The sequence below is a fragment of the Melanerpes formicivorus genome, unplaced genomic scaffold (assembly GCF_026170545.1).
Source record: "Melanerpes formicivorus ecotype bairdi unplaced genomic scaffold, bMelFor1.0.p_v2 SCAF_13, whole genome shotgun sequence".
In the NCBI taxonomy this organism is placed as follows: domain Eukaryota; kingdom Metazoa; phylum Chordata; class Aves; order Piciformes; family Picidae; genus Melanerpes; species Melanerpes formicivorus.
The window spans coordinates 15,576,317-15,597,198 of record NW_027142365.1 but is presented as its reverse complement, the minus strand read 5'-3'; the positions used below and the strand labels follow the sequence as shown (position 1 = coordinate 15,597,198).

Here is a 20,882-nt window from a genome sequence, read left to right as displayed (position 1 = left end):
AAAACCCAGACAAAATGCAGTTTCTGTATTACACAATTTATGCTATTACAAAAACACAGCTGAAGGGTGAAAACAAATAGGAAAGAGGCTAATTAGTACAAGAGTTTATATGCAACATGTAGGGCCGGGGAATATTGTAGTATTAATGGATGAAAGCAGGCAGTTCTCGTAACGAAATGACTGTCACCATCTGCCCATAAATCATATCTTGATGACTTCCTCTTTCCTTCTTTGCATGCTAATCTGCACATTCCATGACTAAGCCTGTTTCATCTTTAAATGCTGGCATTTCTGTAAATCCTTCCATCTCATTCACTGTTCTCTGTTTGTTTATTAACAATATTATGAAGCAGACTATGCAAAAGTTAATTGATTATACGATTCATAAATCTTACTAAAAATTGACAGCTGGGGAGAAAAGACAGTTCCTATAAATGGCTCAGACAAACATGGTGTGGGCTCATGTGCCACCAGATGCCAGAGAATCCACATATGAAAGAAAGGTCTAGCTGTAGAAAATAGTTTCAGCTGCTGGGATCCATTTATTCAGCTCTGTCACCCATGCAATAACCTTGTTCTTTTTCAGGCACAACTTGCTATTCCTAGTTTAACTTAATTTCAGTGGAAGATGTGCCAAATGGAGCACTGGATGCACTGGTGATACTACATCCATGGTATTAACCGTTTTACAGCTCAAAGGCAGCACAAGTAATGACACTGGCACAGTTAGTTGTGGTGGATAGCATTCCAAAGCATATTTAAAGGGTCAACCAGGATTTCTTAGGTAGTGATAAGATTTAAAGGTGGGCAGATAGGCTTGAGGTAGATAGCACGTGGAACAGGCAATGGAAAAAGGATGCAGCAGGCCACCTACAATGGTCTACTTGGCAAAGAGTCAAAACCCACCTGTCCTCTCCCTGTCCTATGCAAAGTGAGGACAATTACAGTGCCTAATGTAGTGTGCAAATTGCCTGCTGAGGTTTTATTCAGATATGCAGTCCTTCACTATCACCTTGCAGATCTCAGAAGAGCCTATTCAGTATGATTTACACATGTACCTGGCTGCATTGCAACTATACCCCATGAGGTTAAATAAGACTGTTTCCCCTATCAGTCTTCAACACTTAAGCCAAGAATTCATTCCTTTTAAGATTATAGGCAATTGTATTGCTGGAAGATATTTAAGCATATCATGACAGTCTTCAGGAACAAACAGTTCCACATTCTTTCCTCTCCTCCCACCTCTACGTTAATGATTTGGCACAGACAAAACACAATTCTTTCCTGAGAGCTTTGCTGAATAACAATGAGTAGCTATAATAAATGATTAAAACAGTGGAATTGTAGGTAGCTTCCTAGTTAGGCAACGGTGAAAAAAATACATCACTTGCCAGTTCATGATGTGTCATAAGGCTATTGGAAACAAAATACTTTCAGAAAATAATAGCTCCTTAGCATCAAGGATGTATTTGGAAGCAAAAGGGACAAGTCTACTTGCAAAGTGTGAATGCTGTAGCTTCACTGAATAAAAAAAGGTTAGAATGTCTGCACCAAACCAACCAACCAACTGAAAGCTTTTGCAAAGTGATACTCAGATGTCAAACTATCATTGGTCCAATTGGTCTTACAGTAGTCATAGTATTTCATACTAGCCAAAGGCCTTCCAACTGACTTAACAGGTTTGGATAAAGCACCGAGTCACTCAGAAGACCTTTATTTGGCTTCTGCAGAGCTTCTCTCCAAGAAACTAATGTGACTGCAATTCAAACCAGAAGCCTTTGAACAGAGTTGGACTTTATAGGAATTTACTTATTTCTGTAACAAAAGTTCACCTTTATTACAATCTACAACTCAGAACTCTCTTCAGATTCAGGAAAGAATACAGTAAATTCCCTGCAGAACCACTATTGTTTGTGGTTTACAAAGCATTTGGCAATGTGTCTTTTCCACTGTCAACTCGCACTCATTTCAGCTTCTGAGTAGATTTGCAAATGTGAGCTGCCCAAAGACTAATATAGATATCTATTTACAAGTATAATTTATTCAAATATAGATCCATGAGCAACTTTGACTGGACTACTCAAGTGACTGTACCTCTGCATGTGTGTGCGTGGAAGGTGACTGGATGAGCATGTGGATTTCTACATGAGTTGCAATGAAGATGTTGAATAAGACCAGTAATTATTACAGCAACTAAAACATAAAACTTTATGTTTAGTCAGTATTTGTCCTGGTCATGGCTCTCCCTGACTCGGCTTTATAATTTTGGGCAAGCAACTTCGGACCTGATTCTGCTATTTACTTATATGCATTTACTTATGCTAAGTATCACAGAGAACTTTTATATGGGGTAATACAGCTTTATTTGCTTAAATTATTGTAATTGGGGTCTTGAATTGTTTCTGTGACTACACACAGTTACAGAATTATTCTGCTGTACACCAACGCAGGTATTCTGATACAGCCAGTTTAAGAGACTGCCTCTCCTCCAGTACTAATCACTCCTCAAGACGCATCAGTGCACAATAGGGCAATAAAAGGGAAGGCAGAAAGACTGGGATGGCTACCTACAGTAATTTCTTACAGCTGCTTTACCACTGCTGGTCCCTTAGACTCAACCTTTGTCTCTGCACTCAAAATGTTTAAAGGAAGTAATTTCCTTTTCCTAACACCTGCTACGGTTTGGGGCTGGCAGAGCAGCAACACACCCGAGAGGGGATGTGAGGCAAAAAGTGAAGGAACAAAGCTCTACACCTTTGGATTTCCTTGCCTGGTAAGACGTGGACCAGGCCCCGTGACACAAACTCTGCCAGACGACGCAGAAGTAACTCTTCGCTTTACTCCGCACTCACAGCAGGCGCTGTGCGCCTCGCTCACTGATGGCAGTCTTCTGAGTAAGAGATGAGCCTGAGGGCAGGGCCAAGCCGCCTGGCAAGAATGAGCCATGAGCACCCCACAGGCTGGAGGCAGACATCCCACTCGAGCCTCTGGAGGAGACGGATGAGCGCTGCACTCGGGCACCTGCAGCCACCCGCCAGGCCTGTAGCTGGGCTCACTCAGGACTGCTCACGACCAGCGTAAAGCACGCCCACGCTCACGCCGTGGAGCTCAGCCTCACATCACGGCACTCTGACGGCCGCCTCAGGAAGGCTCTTGCCTCCGGATAGCTCCCGTGAACGGGGATGCCTGGGTAGCCGGCTCCCGCAGCACTACAGGCAACAATGAGGCCTCAGCCGCTCCCGTGACAGAGCCGAAGCTGCGTCTCGGCCCGCCAAGCTGCCGGCCATCTTGGCCCCTCACCCCCACCCCGCCGTCGCAGGGACTCGCGCCCCCTCCTCCCGAGCACCTGCCGGCGCCCTCCGAACGTAACCTCCCGCCCACGACGGCAATGCTCCTCCTCATTGGCTGCCTGGCCTGCTCGTCAGCCCGCGCTCCTGAAGGGGCGTAGGAGGGCGGTGCTGGCCTGCGTAGAGTTGTCAGGGGTGGTGGGGAGAGGAAGCGGCCGCGGGCGCAGCGGGTGAGGAGGTGGTTGGGCGCAGCGGGTGAAGAGGCGGTTGGCTGCGTGACTGGCTGCGATGTGAGGAGTAGTTATCTGTTCCGCACACCCTTACCTGTGCTGTTCCCCCTGTCTTTCCTTCCGTGGGATTTTTCGTTCAGTCGCTCCCTCCCCTCGTTTTTATTTTTCTGTAGAAATATACCTGTTGGTAAATACACATCTACGCCGTTTCTTTACGGGTTCTTTTTCCGCAGAGGCCAAATAGTCAACGGAGTGTGCACCTCGAGTAACAGGGCAGAGCCCCGCGGCCGGTGCTGCCGCGCAGCGCCATGGATCACCAACCGAAGTTCTTCGAGAACCTCTCGGGCACCGGGAAGGCCATCGGAGTGCTGACCAGCGGCGGCGATGCCCAAGGTAGCTGCTCACGCCGTTCATCCGGAGCGGCGCGGGGGAAGTGGGGAGAGAAGAGGCAGAAGGCTGAGGGAGTGTGTATGGGGGGAACTGCAGATACGGTGGGGAATGGGGGCAGCCGGAAGGTGAGGTAGGGAGCCCCGCAGGGAATGGTGTGAGGGATGCTGGAGCGCTGAGGGCCTCCCAAGCAGTCAGGGCGTCCATGCTGGAGGCTGTGAGGGAGCCGCCGGCTGTGGCTGCGCTGCGAGGTGTCGGAAGCATGGGTTGCCTGAGGGGTGGCGGCGGGAAGCCGCGCCGGTAGGGGCACGTGGAGGTAGTGGAGGCGTGGGGGGGGGGGGGCGTCTGGTAGTGGGGCAGGCGGGATTGCCGCGGTTCTTGGCTTTCGTGTGCTGGCCTTCGTGCCGTCTCCTTACTAAGAATGTTTAAAAAGATAACACAATTTTTGTGCGGCCTGGGCGCCTGAGCTGCGAACACGCCCTCATCCTTCCTCCTCCCGAAGAATCACGGTTCCTCCGAGCCTGCCTTGGCAAGGAAAACGGTAGACAGGCTTCTAGTAACTTTCAAAATGTCTTCGTTCCTCGGGAGATGGTGGGGAGAGGAGAGTGAGGAGGGAGAGTGGATGGCTGATGTTGAGCGGGGGAAGGAGGTCGTGCTGTCTTGCACGGCGGGTGGGAGGCTGGCTGCGCTGTTGGGGCTCTGCCAGCCCTCGCCTCATCTGCTTTTCAGATTGGCACCAGAAACACATATGTTCCTGCTCATGATGTCGAACGCTCAGATGGTAGTTTACTCTCTAGCCTCGTAGGAGTAGGTTGGAAATGTTTCACCTCCTTAAATGTACCTCTTTAATGGAGAGGTAGTCCTAGCTGCGGGACAGGGTGAACAAAAGACCTATAGACGTTGAGACGGAAGGGGGAGAAAAGGAGGAGAGATACTTATTCAGGAAGTTGTGTTTTCCTACACTTTCGTTTCCCCTTCTCTACCAGGAAATAATTAACAAAGTTTTAGAAAATAAAAAATATTTCAAATGTGCCTTGCTTCATGCTGTTTCAGAAGACTGTGTCTCTGCTTTTGTGACGATTGCTTTTAGCTCCTTCCCTTAAATGACAATTGCTTTCTTTTGCCGGGAGTGTCTCGGAAGTACTTTCACTTAAAGAAGACTGGGCAAGCTTAGTCGGGTGTATGAGGAGAATGGGGGGAGAGGGGAAAGCCCGGCTTTCCGTTTTGTGTGGGCTCGTAGTTCAGTGGGCAGTTTCCCCAGCCTTTTACTGGAGGCCCTGCGGGCCCAGCCCACACCCGCGGCTGGGTTGTTCGGTCCGGTGTCCCCGGGCGGCAGCGGGTGCCGGCAGCCGCTTCTCCGCCCCTCGCTTTCTCAGCGCGCCCAAGAGCTGGAAGCTGGCGGGGACCGGCGTCTCCGCACTCCCTCCCCGCCGCCGGTGTGTACGTGATCCGTGGCGAGTCGCTGCAGATTCCGCCTCTTTGCGTCATCTGGGCTGCGAGAAGCATCCTCCCTCCCGCTGCCCGCAGTAATAACGGGAAGCCCCCGGGTTTACCTGACACACTAATCGGGGGTGGAAGGAATTTGATGCCAATCGGGAGAGGAAAAGGCTCTTCCACATAAAAAAAAAACACAAATAAAGCAAATTGATCTCCTTGCTGAGCTTCTTTTCTCGCCCTCAGTGCAGGTTACACTTGTTTGAGTTTTACACACAGCTTGCACTCGGTCTCATCAGTTTTACCTCTAAATGATTCTAGGAGGGACTGTGAATCAAAGCACTTGTTTTAGTGGTCTGGTCACCAAATCTCCATTTTAATCTTAGTGTGACAGGGCATTGCATCAAGCTGTAGTAGTATGTTCGGCAGGAGGCTGAGCCCTGCCTTGCATCCATGTGGCTGGAAATTATATAATGCAGCAGCAGATGCATCTCTTATAAAGTATTAATCTGCACTTGCCACTATGCAAACTAAAGCGTTTAAGGGAATTGCAGAACTCAAGGGGAGCATCTAGGCTTTGTTTTCTGGCAGATTGCGACAGCAGCACATTTGTATAGAGGGACAAAAAGTTAGAGCCTGTGAAAATTGCTGTCTGAAAAGTGAGGTTGTCCCACAGACCAAATGAATTAACTGAATGTCTTCCAAGTCGTTTTGTAGGCAGCATTGTCCCAATGTGGAACAAAGGGAAAAAATCAGAACTTGATTTTTCAAGCCAATCACACCATACAGTTGAGGTTCATAATCTTTACTATCATGGTAATGGTTTAGATGTGTAAAATATGCAACCTCAAGTCTGCTTCTTAGGTTAGGAGTCAAACAAGTGACAGAATGAGTCATGCCCTCTCAAGGTCATTTGCCCTCTGTAGGGCAAACTTGTGAGAAGTGAAATATAAGCAGAAGGAAATAGGCTGCCATTACAGCAGAGCTGTTTGAAAATACCTGTTCAAGAAAAACTGTAGGTGAGGCAAAGCAACTAACACTGAAGCGGGCAAAAAAAAGTACTAGTACATAAAGTCCCAGTTTCATGTGTTGGGCAGTTTGTTTTGGGGTGTTTTTTGTTGTGTTTTTTTTTTTAGGATTTGTTAGGCACTAGAAATCTTAAGAATATCTGAAACTTAACAGAAATTGAGTGGAAAGAACATCCATTGACACTGCAGTGAACACTGTAATCTTTGTATCAATAAGTGCCTTGATTTAGATCAGACTGTGAATCTTAGCCTAGAACAAAATAGGCTTGAAATAATTTTGAAATAGAAGTAAATACCTCTGCTGTTATTGTACTTTTTAATAATTTAGAAGTGGCATTAGGTAAATCAAGCCTTTTTATTTATAGGGCATGTTAAGGTTTAAATTACTTCCCCACATTTGTGGTATGTCCTTGTAAAGCTTTTTTGTTTGTCCTTTTTACTATCTGTAGAATATTAAGGACTAGAGGATGTGTATATGTCATACTGAGACTTACGGTTTAGTCACTGTATTTTAAACACAGGTATATTACTTAGTTTCCTGGAGTTAAAAGCATTTATTAGTGATTTGTTTCACAGGAAAAACAAAGATGTATAATTTGTACAACTACGGTTTGAAAGTACCAAACTTTGTAGTCCATCCCTTTAGCTAGCCAGCTTTTAAATTTTGAACTAAATCAAGTACTTTCCACTCTAATCACAAGTACCTTGAGAGGGAAAAGAAATTTTGACAACTGATACTCAAAATTCAAGTATTGGTTCTGTTTCTGGGCTGTTTCTATATTGCAGCTTATAAAGGTGGACTAACATAACTTTTAAGTCATGCTTCTGTTTTTGCCTTTGTGGGACTCTGCTCATGGTCTGCTTCAGGTCACGAAGTAACAGTGGCTGTGTTTGATGCTGGCTGTTGGTGACTGCCACAGATGGTTTTGGCTGCCGTAGGTCACTTGTGTTTGTGCAACCTCCAGCCAGACTGCTTATTTTAGGATGGTGATAGGACGGTGGTAGGTAGGGCTCAGCAGCAGGAACAATGTCATCTGAAAGCTCCTGACAGAAAGTGATTGTGTAGCGTTGGGGAAAGTGACGTGTTTGTGACTACTTTGCTGTTGCCCAATTTACTGGCTCAAGATTATTGTCTCTGCATGTGACTGTGTTGTTTTTGAGATAAGCTAAAGATTGAGTTTTGTGGAAGACAGCACAAGTAAGGGATTTATGGATTACATTGTGATGGTCTGGAGTATCATACACCGTGACTGCCGAAGTAGAGATCTTCCCATCATGTTGTTGGAAGCATTACCCACTTCACAGTGCTTCAAGGCATATTTGATACTCTAGTGCAGATGTACTGCTCTTGTCCTAGTAGTTTATGTTGGAAGAAGAAATGTTGCCACTGAAAAAAATGAAAAAACTCCTTTGGCAAATGCTGAACTTCAAAATGGCTAAGAAAAGCCCTCTAGCCTCTTGGGTTCCAGAGGTTTTGAATACCACAGGCCATGACTCTAAGCAAAGAGCTACAGAATTCTCTTCTTGAAGCATTGCAGGCTTCCAAGGAACATCACAAGATGTATTTAATATGGTAGCATGGATGTATTTATCTTATCCTGGTAGCACAAAATGGAAAAAAATTTGACACTGACAAATAAACCAACCAACAAAACCTACAAAAAAGCCCTAGAACCAAAGACACATAAACAAAACTCCCAAACAAAAACCCTACCAACAATAAAACCAAAACAAAACCCTTCCAAAGCAAAGAAACCTACATGCCTTTCATGTCCTCTGAATTACAAGTTATTTAACACTTCTGCAATTTGAAGATAGTCACAAGAAATATATGAATTCTAGCCCCGCCCCCCAAACCCATCTTTTTCTAGCAAGTAGATGTGTGTACATGTATGCATTTTCTATACAGTGCTGTGTCTGTATCCATAATACAAATACAGTTTGTAAAATTAAGGAGTGTAGTCATTAATGAACTATTTCAGTGCACTTAGTATGTTGGACAAACTGCATCTGTAATTAGTGAATTTGTGATTAAAAAGTTCTGAAGTGTTTAAAATTTTGAAGGAGATATGTATGGAGATGTTCTGCTGCTGTATTTTTTGTGCAGTGGGATGTTCTAACACAGTTAATGTTCAGAAAAACTGTATTTTCTTCAGGAATCTAGAATCACTCTTGTGTGCTATGTAATCTGTTATGTAAATGGGCCAAACTCTTAATAATTTCTTCATTTGTGTTTGCTGCTTCTCATCTTTCCTTTTGAGGATGATAGGCTCTTGCCTCATTACTGGTAGATCCCTCTACATACTTGAGTAAAGTCATAACGTTTGGCAATGTTCAGACGTTTTCCTTAATTGTGTGGTTTTGCTATTCAGTCTTTTTAAGCCTAGGTCTTTACTCGGGGTGGCAGTTAGTGCATATGTTTAAATCATTAAACATGCATTAAAGCCAATGTTTACCTTTAAAATTGGTGGTACTTAAGTATCACTTGATGCTTGTCCAAGATGCATAGTTCTTACTTTTCTTCTATATGGTTAGTATTACAGTTATTTAAAGGCCTGTCTAGCTGTCGAAATTGAAGAAAACTTGGCTTAAACACAAAATAGTGTTTTAATTTTAGTCAAACTCCTCTGCTGTTGTGGTGCATATGTAAGCAGAACAGGATGTAGGCACAGGAGGGGAGTACACTTTGGGGGAAGAGTGTGCCGTTAAAACAATTTAAAGATTTGTGCAGTACTGTTTATAACCTTGCTATGAATAGACAGTAGCAAGAAGGACAGTAAATTATTGACTCTTTAATTAAATTCAGACATTATATAAAGCCATGTAAGTAGTTGCAGATTACTTAATCTTTGCTGATTCCAAAAAGGAAAATGAATATCTTTTTTTTCTGTCGAAGGCTTTCATGTAAAAGCAAGTGGTTTTTCAGAAAGACTTTAAATAATTCTTAAATTACAAGAAAAATGCTGGTTTACCTCATGGCTGTCTTTTGAAGCTGCTATTCTAATCCTATATCTTTATAAGGCTATATTTATTATTCAGGACTAAATCCATGTTTAACATGGCAAATCTTCTTCACTAATAAGCATATAATTGCATGTCATAGTTGTTACGGGGATTCACAAGTACTATTGTAAGGCTCCGCAAATAGTCAAATACCACAACATTTTGTTTGACGAGTTCTTCAGAGACTTATTAAATATATTTTGCTGCTGAAATTACTGTGCTTTAGCTTGTGTGGATCACAGATGCTGGTTTTTTTGGTTTTGTTTGTTTTGTTTGTTTTTAATTCTGATTGGATATTTGGAATACAGAGACTACTGCTGAATTAAATACTAGAGTTGTTATAACTGAATACAGGAAATGGACCTGAAACCACCTTAGTGTTTCTTCTGAGGTGCCAAATAGGAGAGGTGACTAAGTTGGACCTCAAAACCAGAACTTTCTGAGTAGTCCTCATATAATGAGGATGAACTTTTTCCCTTCAGAAAAGGAACCTTTTGACCTCTCTGCTAAAGTTCTGCAGGCAAGTGGATAATGTATAAAAAAAGTTGGTCTCACTTCTAAGAAACACTCCCCCACAAACAATGACAACATTTCCCCCTCCAGAAATATCCAACAGACTTCACCCAAACTACCAAAAAAGCTCCCTACCAGTCAACAACAAAAATAAATACGACATACTATGTTTTAATAGGAGCAAGCTGTAGACTTTGAAGGGAGCAGCTTGTGCTTATGTCTTTCCTGTTTCTGGAAAATGGCAGTGCTGTGAGGAACTGTCAGTTCTAGAAAGTTAATTGTCTGTGTCCCCATTTTCCAGGGGAAATTGTGTGCGAGGGGGGTGGGGGTGTCCTTCTTGGCATGAAAACTGTTTCACTTTGGAGAACTTGGGGCTGCATGGTAAATCTGTTTTGATCTGAGGCTTAGCATGCTAACTTTCAGTCCAGCTGCTTTTCTTTGGCATCACCCAGTTCATCGTCCAAAGCTGTGCTTTTAGCTGGCTTGGCATTTGAGAACTTTTTCCAGCTCTGCTGTAAGGCTGACTCTGGCTGAGAAAATTCTTGCTTGTATTTCCTAATACAGACTTGATGTGAAAACAGTTACTCATTATTTTAATCTTAAGGCTGAGACATCTATATGAACAGCAAAACAACTCTAGATTGTGGCAAGCCTGATTTTTTTTTGTTTTGGATTGGGCAACTTTCTGGTATGTTCTTAAGTAACAAATCTTTGTGAAAATCTCAGTCCCGTCTTTTATTCAGATAGGTTAGCTTTCATAGCCCGGTGTTTTTTACAATAGTGGTAGAAGTTGTAGGCTTACCGTGTTGTGGGTTTATCATAGAATCATTAAGGTTGAGTCCACCCCTCCTTACTTCAGTGCACAGGTGGTGTGGGTGCTGATTTTTTACATCTACAGATAGGTGAATGCTTAACATCTACGTCGAGTATCAGATGCTGACCTAGTACTGTGCTCTTTAAGTATTAAGTATTTGCCATGGGTTAGTTGTTTAGGTGGGTTGGATTGGTTGATGGGTTGGACGTGATGATCTTGAAGGTCTCTTCCAACCTGGTTTGGTTTATTCTAAATAAGTATAACAGATTTGGAGATTCAGTGCCCAGTATTTTGGCTTGCCATGTTTCTGGTATCCCTTTTTAACTGATGTGCTGAGGCTATTTCATTGTAGCCTAGCTACTGCTTGTGTCCTCTTGTCATTATTTTAAGTAGTATGGAAGTAATTAGTTTATGACTTTTGGAAACTTCCTGAATAATGGGTAAGGCAACCCAATATGGGAAGAGATGAGTTAAGACATAACTCTTTGACCCTTGTGGGAGCATCATTGGAACTGAAACTGTTGCTCCGAAGGTTAAGACCATTGGATTTAAATAGAAGATTATGCATTAGTGTAATTTGTCAGATGTTTGTGAGCAGAGAATTCCAACATGAACTTGCTGTCCTGGGAAGCAAAGCTGCATTTAGGCACTTTCCTGTTGAATGAGTCCATGTAGCATTTAATTCCAAGCACAAGTATAGGCTGGGAAGGGAGTCACCTGAGAGCAGTTGCGAGAAGGACTTGGTGGTGTTATTTGATGAAAAACTCAGTGTGAGCTGGCAATGGTTACTGGCAGCTCTGAAGGCAGCTTTGTGCTGGGCTGCATCCAGAGCAGGGAGAGCAGTAGGACAGGGAGGAAATTCTGCCCCTTTACTCTGCTGAGACCCCACCTGGAACACTGCATCCAGTTCTGGTGACTCTAGCATAAAAGGGACATGAAACTGCTGGAGTGGGTCCAGAGGAGGCCATGAAGATCATCAGAGGGCTGGAGAGCCTCCTGTATGGGGACAAACTGAGGGAGTTGGGGCTGTTCAGATCGGAGAAGGGAAGGCCCCAGGGAGATGTTAGAGCAGCCTTCCAGTACCTGAAAGGGCCTGCAAGAAAGCTGGAAAGATAAGTTTTACAAGGGTATGTAGTGATGGGATGAAAGGGAATGGATTTAAGCTTGAGGAGGGCAGGCTTAGGCTGAGTATTAGTAAGAAATTCTTTACAGTGAGGATGGTGAGACACTGGAACAGGTTACCCACTGTGGTTGTGGATGCCCTCTCCCTGGAGGTGTTCAAGGTTGTGCTGGGTGAGGCCTCGAACAACCTCATCTAGTGGAAGGTGTCCCTGTCCATGGCAGGGGTGTTGGAACTAGATGATCTTTAAGATCCCTTCCAACCCAAACCATTCTATGAACCTATGAATCTTGTGTTAATTTATTGCTGCCTGTATCTCTTGGAACTCTGCCAGTGCACCTTCCTCTTCCCCACCCCTACCCCAAATTCTGTGTACAGAACTGTGTAACTTTGCAAAGCTCAGGAAGAACAACTGTTGCAATGGAATTTTGTCTTCGAAGAAACTAAGTTTTAACTGCCTGAGTGTTTTGCATTTCAGATGGAAAACCAATTCTTGACGAACCAATTTACTCTGTTTCCGGTTTGGCAGCTGTTCCTTTTACAATGCTGTTTTACAATCAGCATCAGCAATTTAATCTCTGATTAACACACATACTGGCATCTGCATAATTATTGTTACAAAGCAAATAGTTCTGCACTCTTCATATTCATGGACTGATTGCACTGTCATTAAGCAAATTTCTGTTTTAATAGATGCTGATCACTGTCTTTCTTTAGGAATGAATTAATGTTGTCCTTTTTTTTTAAACAGACTGAAAATGTAGAGTACACACAAAATACTGGATAGGCTCTAACAATGTAATTTTTGCTTTTTCTTTCCAGGTATGAATGCTGCAGTGCGTGCGGTAGTACGCATGGGAATCTATGTAAAAGCCAAAGTCTATTTTGTTTATGAGGTTAGTTTTTGTTTTATTCATTCTGTATTTGTCTTCTGATTATACTTAAGGTTTTGTGGAAACCTCATGGAGAGTGAATAGTATAAATAACGCTTGTAGGTGTCAGTCCTTTTTACCGTATCAGTGATTCATTTCATGTTTGAGCAATGTGATGTAGTGCCAATGGTGGAGGGGTTGTAACTAAATGTTCTTTATGTCTCTTCCAACCCAAACCATTCTATGATGCTGCATTTTTAATTTTTGTAGAAAGTACTTTTTGCAAGTATATGCTACAAATACTGCATTTAAAAGTATTTTAATGGAATTCTGCATGTGACACCAGAAGCTTGAAAATACTGAGAAAACCAGAGATGCTTGTCACCCAGCTGTGAGCTGTGTATTTGTGTACTTGTTAGATGCTTGGCCCCAAATATACTTTATAAGTATCTTCCTAAGCCTGATTGAACTACTGTTTCTTAAGCATTTGAATTTTCTAGTCCATTGTTTCTGGGATATAGTAAGGATGTGACATTGCCCACATCTCACAGATTACACAACTTAGTTTCCAGTTAGAATATTGTCAGGCTGGTGGCTTACAGGTGGACAGTTGTAGTTGAAAAAACTCCAACCAACAAACAGCAAGAACTCCATGAAAACACTTGCACTGTCAGCAGTGTCCAAATACCAGAATGCTGTGGTTGAAGCTCATGATTGCATGTGCATGAAGATTGTTAATTTCTGTAACCATTATTTGAGATAAAAAAGCAATGAGATGAGTTGAATGTAAATGCCAAAATAATACTCTATGTGTCTTAATGGAAGTCTAAGTTATCCTCAGATGTCTGCCTGAAGGACACTTTCAATTTTCAGTAGAATTTGAGTGTTGAAGCAATGCAGTAAATACATTTAGCAAAACGCCATTCTGTTCACACTGGAATTCCTTCTTGTACAACTACTTAGAAATTTGAGGTGATTACAAAAGATAATAAACATTTTATACCGGGCAAAACTTGGTAGGCAGTGTTCATAGCAAAATGTCATTTTAATGCATCATATAAAAATATGGAGTACTGGAATTCATACAAGTGCTAGGAAAGTACTCTGGGGTTTAGTTCTGTGTGTGCAAAATCCCTAATTTAACTTTACAAGTTAGCTCTTAATCTATTTTCTTTGTCTGCTTATTCCTATAGTTCATTTACTAAAGAGATGTGAAGTACATTGAAATGCAAATAAGCAGGGCGCTGTGCTCCAAAATTCTTTTGTACTACAGTGCCACAGCAAGTAGGTCTGAATACTTGGTGTGTGCTAATTACATGGCCCATCGCTAGACTTCCTTCAGTGTTCAGCTGTTTTGAGGCTTGCTGAAATGGGTCAGATACTTTTGTGGCAGTAAGGAGGGATTTTTGATGTCTTTAAAGACCAAGTCTTGGAAATCTTGGTTTGTTTTTTTTAAAGTATGTTTAAGTTAAGAAGTTAGTATGCTAACTTTGTCACCTTTTAAAAACTAGCTTGTATCACAAAGTCCGTTCAATGATAAATTTCCAGAGAAATTTGGAGATGCCTGTTGTTCTGAATTTAGCAAAATTGCACTAATTAAGTTAAAATACTCCTCTGTTAATTGCTAGAGTGGCAACAGTGTGAAATGACAGATAATTCTGAATGAAAAGCGATTGTGAAAATCAAGTCAGTGGAGTTTTCAGTTTCCATTTTATATTGTCATCCTATTGTCATTGTAACCACGTGGTCTGGAAGAAAATGGATGGGTAATAGCTCTGCAAGCTTTGCTTTTAGATTAGTCCATTGTTGTGTGTTTCAGCTAGTACTGAATGTCAAGCTTTTTTCTTCTCTGTCTCCATTAATAAAAACATGAAGTCAGTGTTCTTTCACAACACATGTATTGTTGCAAGCATTGCAGTGCTTTGAAACAGGAAACAGATGCAGGTGACAAATGTAGTGGAAGGTAAAAATCTTAAGTAAGACTTGCTAGTAATGATTCCTGTTATAAGCCTTCGCATGGTGTGTACTTCTGTAAGTATGTGAAATTGAGTATATTTAGTGAGGTCCTTCTGTGTTGCAGTTTATCAAATGCAGCCTTCAGTGTATTAAGCAATGAGAATAGTATATTTTTAGCCTACATTTTGAGTAGGCCTTTTAACTAGATAGACATTTTCAAAGTGAAGTGGTACTTCTGTTGAAGCTGCTCTGAAAAAGTGAAGAAAAACCTGGAGTGCCAACACCCAAAAGGTGAAAACTATTTTCTTATTTGGAGCCAAAAATAGAGTTCAAGTTCTTGACTTGTTCAAGCCTTCTTTGTTATAATTATTATATGATGGTTTTCTCCTGTAACTTCTTCCATCATAAGAACCTTTTTTACACTGTAAACCCATCTGTCTTCTACAGTTGTAGTCACAACTAGCTTCATATTCTAAGCAAAACAACAACTCTTACTTTCCTTTTGTTTCCTAACTCTATTTCACTTTGTTTTGGGATGAGAGAGAGAGATTACCGCAGCAAATTAAAATTGGCAGTGATCCAAGTACAGGTAGTTGTCTAGCCTTTTTTCAGTTAGGTTTACCAAAGCCCAAAGAAACAGATACTGGCTTTATGGGCTGTTTGGACGAAGTTTGATTCACAAACACAAAAAAACCCAAACAAAAAACCCAAACAACTAATGAGGAAACAAAACCTGAAGAATAACATATCAAAACTATAGTGTCTTATACCCGATTGATTTAGTTAATGTGAAATTATATTTTATAACTGTAAAAATTCAACCCTTGTATCTTAAATTACTGACGTTGGCACAGTTTGAAAACTTGGCTATGAATTGGTAGAAACACACTTACTCTATACAGTTACTCTAGTGTCATATTTTACTATGTTAACATTTTTTATCATTTAAGTATCCAAACAGTCTGCAGTCCCCCTCACTGTCTAGCATCACATTATTACTCAAGTCTATACCAACTGCAGTTAAAATTTGAATACTCATGGACTTTCTTCACTCATACTGTGAAAATCAAGGAGACAGAGCTACATGTCAAAGTACCAGGCTGCTCTAGGAAGCTAGTTTTAAATTCCTTCACTAACCAGAAGTGATTTAAGTTGGTATTGTGTTGGGTTTTGGAGTTTTTTATTAAATGAGAAGAAAAACCAATGCCTCCTGTTTGTGGGAATTCATTTTGAGGTCTGAAATATTTGTACAAATAACCTGCCCTTTTTCCAGGATTGAAGCACATAGTTCCCAGTGGATGCGTGCTCTTACTACTAAGCTATGGGATTTTAGATTCTTCATCTTGCTTGAGAGTCTTTTTCTCAAGAGGCCAGCATTGGAATTGCAATGGTACGGCAGTCACGGATTTCCATGAGGAAAGCTTCCTCTCTGTTCTGTGTGGTTTGTGTACTCCATGATGCTGGTATTTTACCTTCTCGGGCAGTAGTTAAGAAAGCTTATTAAGTAAAATTCACTGTTCAGCCCAAATGTCTCACATGTAACAGACTGGAAGATGGCTTTTGTTTTTAGAGGTAAGATTGGAGCAAGTTGTGCTGTCTCTGCCACTTTCAGCAGGAGTTGTGCATGTGCTATGTGAGTGTATGTCCCACAGAGATTTCCTCTTGCTTATGTTTGAGTACTCAGATTTTGGGTAGAGGAAGGAATAAATACAAAATGGGGTTGATCTTCAAGCATAATGTTTGCTGTATTATTTTAACAGTTTACTTCCTCCCCCCCCCCCCCGCCATGTCCCCCTTCTTGCTCAGTGCCCAGACTGCTATATTCAGAATCTAAGAAAGCTTGATTTCAAAATGTAAATTAATGGGTTCCTAATCGTCATTAAAGTCTTTGTTCACACATGCCAGTAATTTTCAGTAACCAGACAACTATAGCAGTGTTGTTGAACTGTTTGATAAAATATTTCAAATTAAATTCCACCTTTAAAATGGATCACCCAGCCCTCAAGTTAGCATGATAAATGGGAATCATTATAATTAGTATTTCAATTATACTTAGACTTTTTTTGTATATATAGATGTTCTAGAAAGCTGTTTTAGTTCTATGACTTTTTCAGTCTCTTAATGGTGTAGAAGAACAGCATGGAAACTTTGGCTACGTTGTTCACAGCTAGCTTACATATAATCCCTGACATGCTGAACTGAGTCAGGAAGAGCTAAAGCAATGTTCAAGTGGAAAAGGCCTGTTCCAAAAGCAATTTACCTTTACCTTGTACTGGGAGGAGTTGTTCTTACAGCTTCTCACTTCACTTGTCTAAACAGAGAAAGTAGAACTGATGCAGACCCCTACCCAGAATGCCTGAGTTCTTTCTACTTTAAAGATGGGTGGTCCAGCAGTCACAGCTCATCCTTAGCCTGCCTGTAAGGTGTTCCAGCTCTTACAGACATTTTCAAAGAGTAGTTTGTCCATTTGATTCCCCCTATGTTTTAGATTTGTTAATAAAATCCAAGTAAGTATCATCTGTAAGCCTTATGCTGTGTCAGTAATGTACTATTTGTCATGCTTGCTTGCACTTTATTTTTCCTCCCAAGTGAAAATGGAAGGTGAATGATTGGTACAGATACATGATCTGTATATCATTTTTGTGAGCTTGTAGTGCAACTTTCTGTAGTCAGTCTTACAAGTTGAGTTAGAGTGCAACCTCACATGATTCTTTTAGGATTTGCTGCCTAAAAGATTCAGTCTTTGTGTTACTATAGTTGCGAATTGGAACACTGATAGGAAAGGCTATCAGTCTGTTACTGAGTGATACAAGAACATGATACTTCTTGCTTTGAAAAAACAACAAACCTGTGATATGTCAACTTGGTAATTGACCAGCCTTCATCAAGCTCGGTTGTATCCACGGGAATGTTTCTGTCTGAAGATGTCTGGACTTTAATCTGAGAATTAATTTTTTAAAGCTGATATGTAGCATTACTACTTTTCTAACTTGCTCTGATTTTTGAAGGAATTGTGCCAATTGTGTTAGCTTCAGGTCATTTATATACATTAGAATACAAGACAATATATGTATATGTTAAATACCTAACAAAGTTACCTGGAGAGGGTACAGAATATTCAATGACAGAAATTAGAGCCATAGATTGTTTTCATCCAGATAGTTCTTTACTATAGCATGATCATCTTACATGTAAATTTGTTAGTCAAGTCTCACTGAGCAGAAACTTTGATGTTTTCCCCTTAGAATCTGTACTAGGGTCCTAGAAAGCTTAATTTGAGTAACTTCTGCTAAGTCCAGATTGTCTGTATTCTTATCCTGTGATGCTAGCGAGGGACTCCCAATTATGCTGGAGTATTCATCTAATCCTGAGGGCTTTTTAAACCAGTGTAGTCATAGCATTTCCATGTTACTGCTCACTGGAGAAAACCTGCACATACTCTTGTGCCAAAGTGTGTGTCTCCAGTTTATGATGTCACCTAAACTTTCAGTTCTACCTGGTTTATTCCTGAGAACCCTAAAACTAAAATATGTACAATATTGGAAGAGCTGCATACAGCAGAAAGGATAACTGCTCCTCAGCACAACCATCCATATATACACATCATCTGAAAATGGAGACATAAACATGCTTATGTTTATTTTTCTTCAGTGGTTTTTTGTTTGTTTTCTTTAGCATATTTTTGTTTTCCCTTTGGATTTGAATAAATGTCACAAATGGTTGAACGGTAACTCCAATTATATCCTGGTATCTCTCTCAGTTTTCCAGGTTAGACTTTTGCTGTATTTTCTTTTTCTTTAAAAAGCTAAAACCCACAACAAACACTATTCACTATTGCCAATATCACCTAGTGGAAAAGAGTCTCTAATTGTGGCTGTCTTTCTGTGAGTATTTATGCAGGGAGTTAATGAAGCCAGGCATAACAAACCCTTTCATTTCCTCACTGGCTACTTTCCCTTCTTTCAGCTAGGTGTAGTTCTTTCTGTATTACAGTACACATTGGTTTCCAATGACCATTTCAGTTAAGATATTAAGGGTTTCTTAAGTTTATCACTACAAATTGTATTTTTCTACTAAGTTTCTTTCATCTACTTCTGTAACTATTTGTGTCTTTTGTGCGAAAAAAGCATGGAAGTTCTGTGACCTGATTTTTCCTTAGTTTATGGAATGTTTTTTGGTCATTGCTCTATCTTTTCTTGTGCTTATACCTCCCTTGAGGGGAAAAGTATACAAAGCGTTCCAAAGGTAGATTTTTGTTGTGGTTTGTTTTGTTTTGTGTTTTTTCCCTAGGAGTGTGACCTCAGACTGAAGTTATGTTTTTAGGAAGCACATTTTATAATGCTTTTCAGAGTTCTTCCATCTTTGTCACTTTTCCAAAAAGCACTGAATTTAATTCCTATGAAAGGAGAGTTTAGAAGCTGTGTAATCTGTGTAAAAGTATTGCTGCATCTTGAAGTTGTTTATGGAACTGATGTTGTAGAAAGAGGGTTTCTTTGGCTTTATTTTCCCCTGATGTGTGATACCTGCTTGGATGGTTTTAATTTAAGTTGATATTTATTTATTTTTTGGTATTTAGTGGTTTTAGTTTCTTTTAAAGTTTCCATTAGAGTGTGGAAGGTGAGTATTACTGCAGTGGAGATGTTAAAATTTTCTTTAAATCAGGCTTCTTGAAATACTTTTTCTCTTGCAGGGTTACCAGGGAATGGTTGATGGAGGTGATAACATTGTGGAAGTTTCATGGGAAAGTGTTTCAAGTATCCTGCAAGTGGTGAGTTTTAAGGGATGGGACCTGAATCCCCTCTCTTTAAAGAGAGAACTGTAATTCTAGGATACAGGCAACCACAGTAACTGTGGATTTGAATCCTGTGATGACTTGAGTGACCAGTATATACCACTTTTAGCAGAGTCTGATTTTTACAGCGTGGATGTTTGACATGCTAAAAATCTCTGTGTGGTCTTGTGTTCAGTGCACAGAAAGAATCTGGAAACCTTTGTCCTAGATTTTCAACAGTACATCTCTTTAGCCTCCTAAAGCCATGTTGACAAATCTGTATTTAATAAAAAAGACATCACAGAGCTAAAATACGAAATGGGAGTGTTTTGTAAGGCAAGTGCTTTCTGATGAAACCCTCTTGGCTTTTTGTGTGGATTTAGAATTACAGTAATGGGAGTAATTACAGTCCAGTTCCCCAGAGCTCAGATAATACCAGTGACTTGGTGTATTTATATTACAACCTTCTGCAAGGTGGCTGATTGGATCTCCTTACACTTTTCCTCAGCTTGGTAATGTTGTTACCTCTTCCACAGCAGATGCTATGTTTGGCAAAGAGGCCTTACTGCTTGCCAAGCTTTCTGAAAACTACCTCCAGGTGAAGCATGGGTTTCTTTGGAGCTGTCTGTAAAGCCAACATAGTAAACATGAAGCAGTTAGCAAAGAGGAAAACATTTTTTTTGTTTGTTTGTTTTAAAAAATACTGTGAGATATTTTTGGTCCACATATGTTTGGGTTTTTGCTTGTTTTGTTGTGTGGTGGTTTTTTGTTTGTTTTTTTTTAAATCCCCTGTCTTGTAGAATCTGTAATCATAGAATCAGAATATCTCAACTTAGATGGAACACAGGTACAGGATGCCTACATCCTGCTCCTGCCTGTGCTCCTATATATCCTTAGCCGTGACATCTCAATATTCTCTTAATCATGAAATGGGTCTGGATGATGCTCTTAGAGTCACATGGTTAGTTTTACACAGCCCTTCAGGGAACAGGAATTTGGCCTTGAGCCATACAGGAGCACAGGCAGGAGCAGGACGTAAGCATCCTGTACATGTATATAGCATGTATGCTATGGACCTTTCTGAGCTTGATTGCTAGGAATTCAGCAGACCAACAGTGAAGTTTAGGATGCATCTTAAAGGATGTGCTTAGTTGCTTTGATTAAAGATTTTTTTCAGCCCAATGTACATTTGTGTTTAATCCAAACAAGCTTGTTTAAATAGTCTCTTTTCCCTGTACTGTGTTCTCCTGAGTATGAAAATAACTAGTTTCAATATGTTTTTAGTCCAGGTTGTTATTTCTAGAACCTCCCCATGTGTCTGCTCTGCTGTTTTGTCTGTGGAGAAAGCTGAGCTGCTTCTATTCCACTGTTTGGGTTTTTTGTGGTTGTTGGTGGTTTTGTGGTGTTTTTTTATTTTTCTATTTGTTGTTTTTTATTCCAGTAGCAGCTGTTGTGGGTTACAGTGCA

The 20,882-nt window shown here is 41.0% G+C and overlaps 1 protein-coding gene across 5 annotated transcripts in view; it reads left to right on the top strand.

Moving 5' to 3' along the window:
• The first annotated feature begins 3,419 nt into the window (after window positions 1-3,419).
• Window positions 3,420-20,882, top strand: part of PFKP (phosphofructokinase, platelet) — a 42,768-nt gene continuing 25,305 nt past the window's right edge. For 2 of the 5 annotated variants that reach the window (XM_068146293.1, XM_068146294.1), the window contains exons 1-4: window positions 3,470-3,577; window positions 3,751-3,910; window positions 12,639-12,712; window positions 19,335-19,412. In XM_068146293.1, the coding sequence (XP_068002394.1) occupies window positions 3,826-3,910; window positions 12,639-12,712; window positions 19,335-19,412 (237 nt within the window). In that variant the 5' untranslated portion in view covers window positions 3,470-3,577; window positions 3,751-3,825. Of the gene's footprint in view, window positions 3,585-3,750; window positions 3,911-12,638; window positions 12,713-19,334; window positions 19,413-20,882 lie in introns of all 5 variants that reach the window. The other 3 variants (XM_068146291.1, XM_068146289.1, XM_068146292.1) reach the window with 3 other exon arrangements.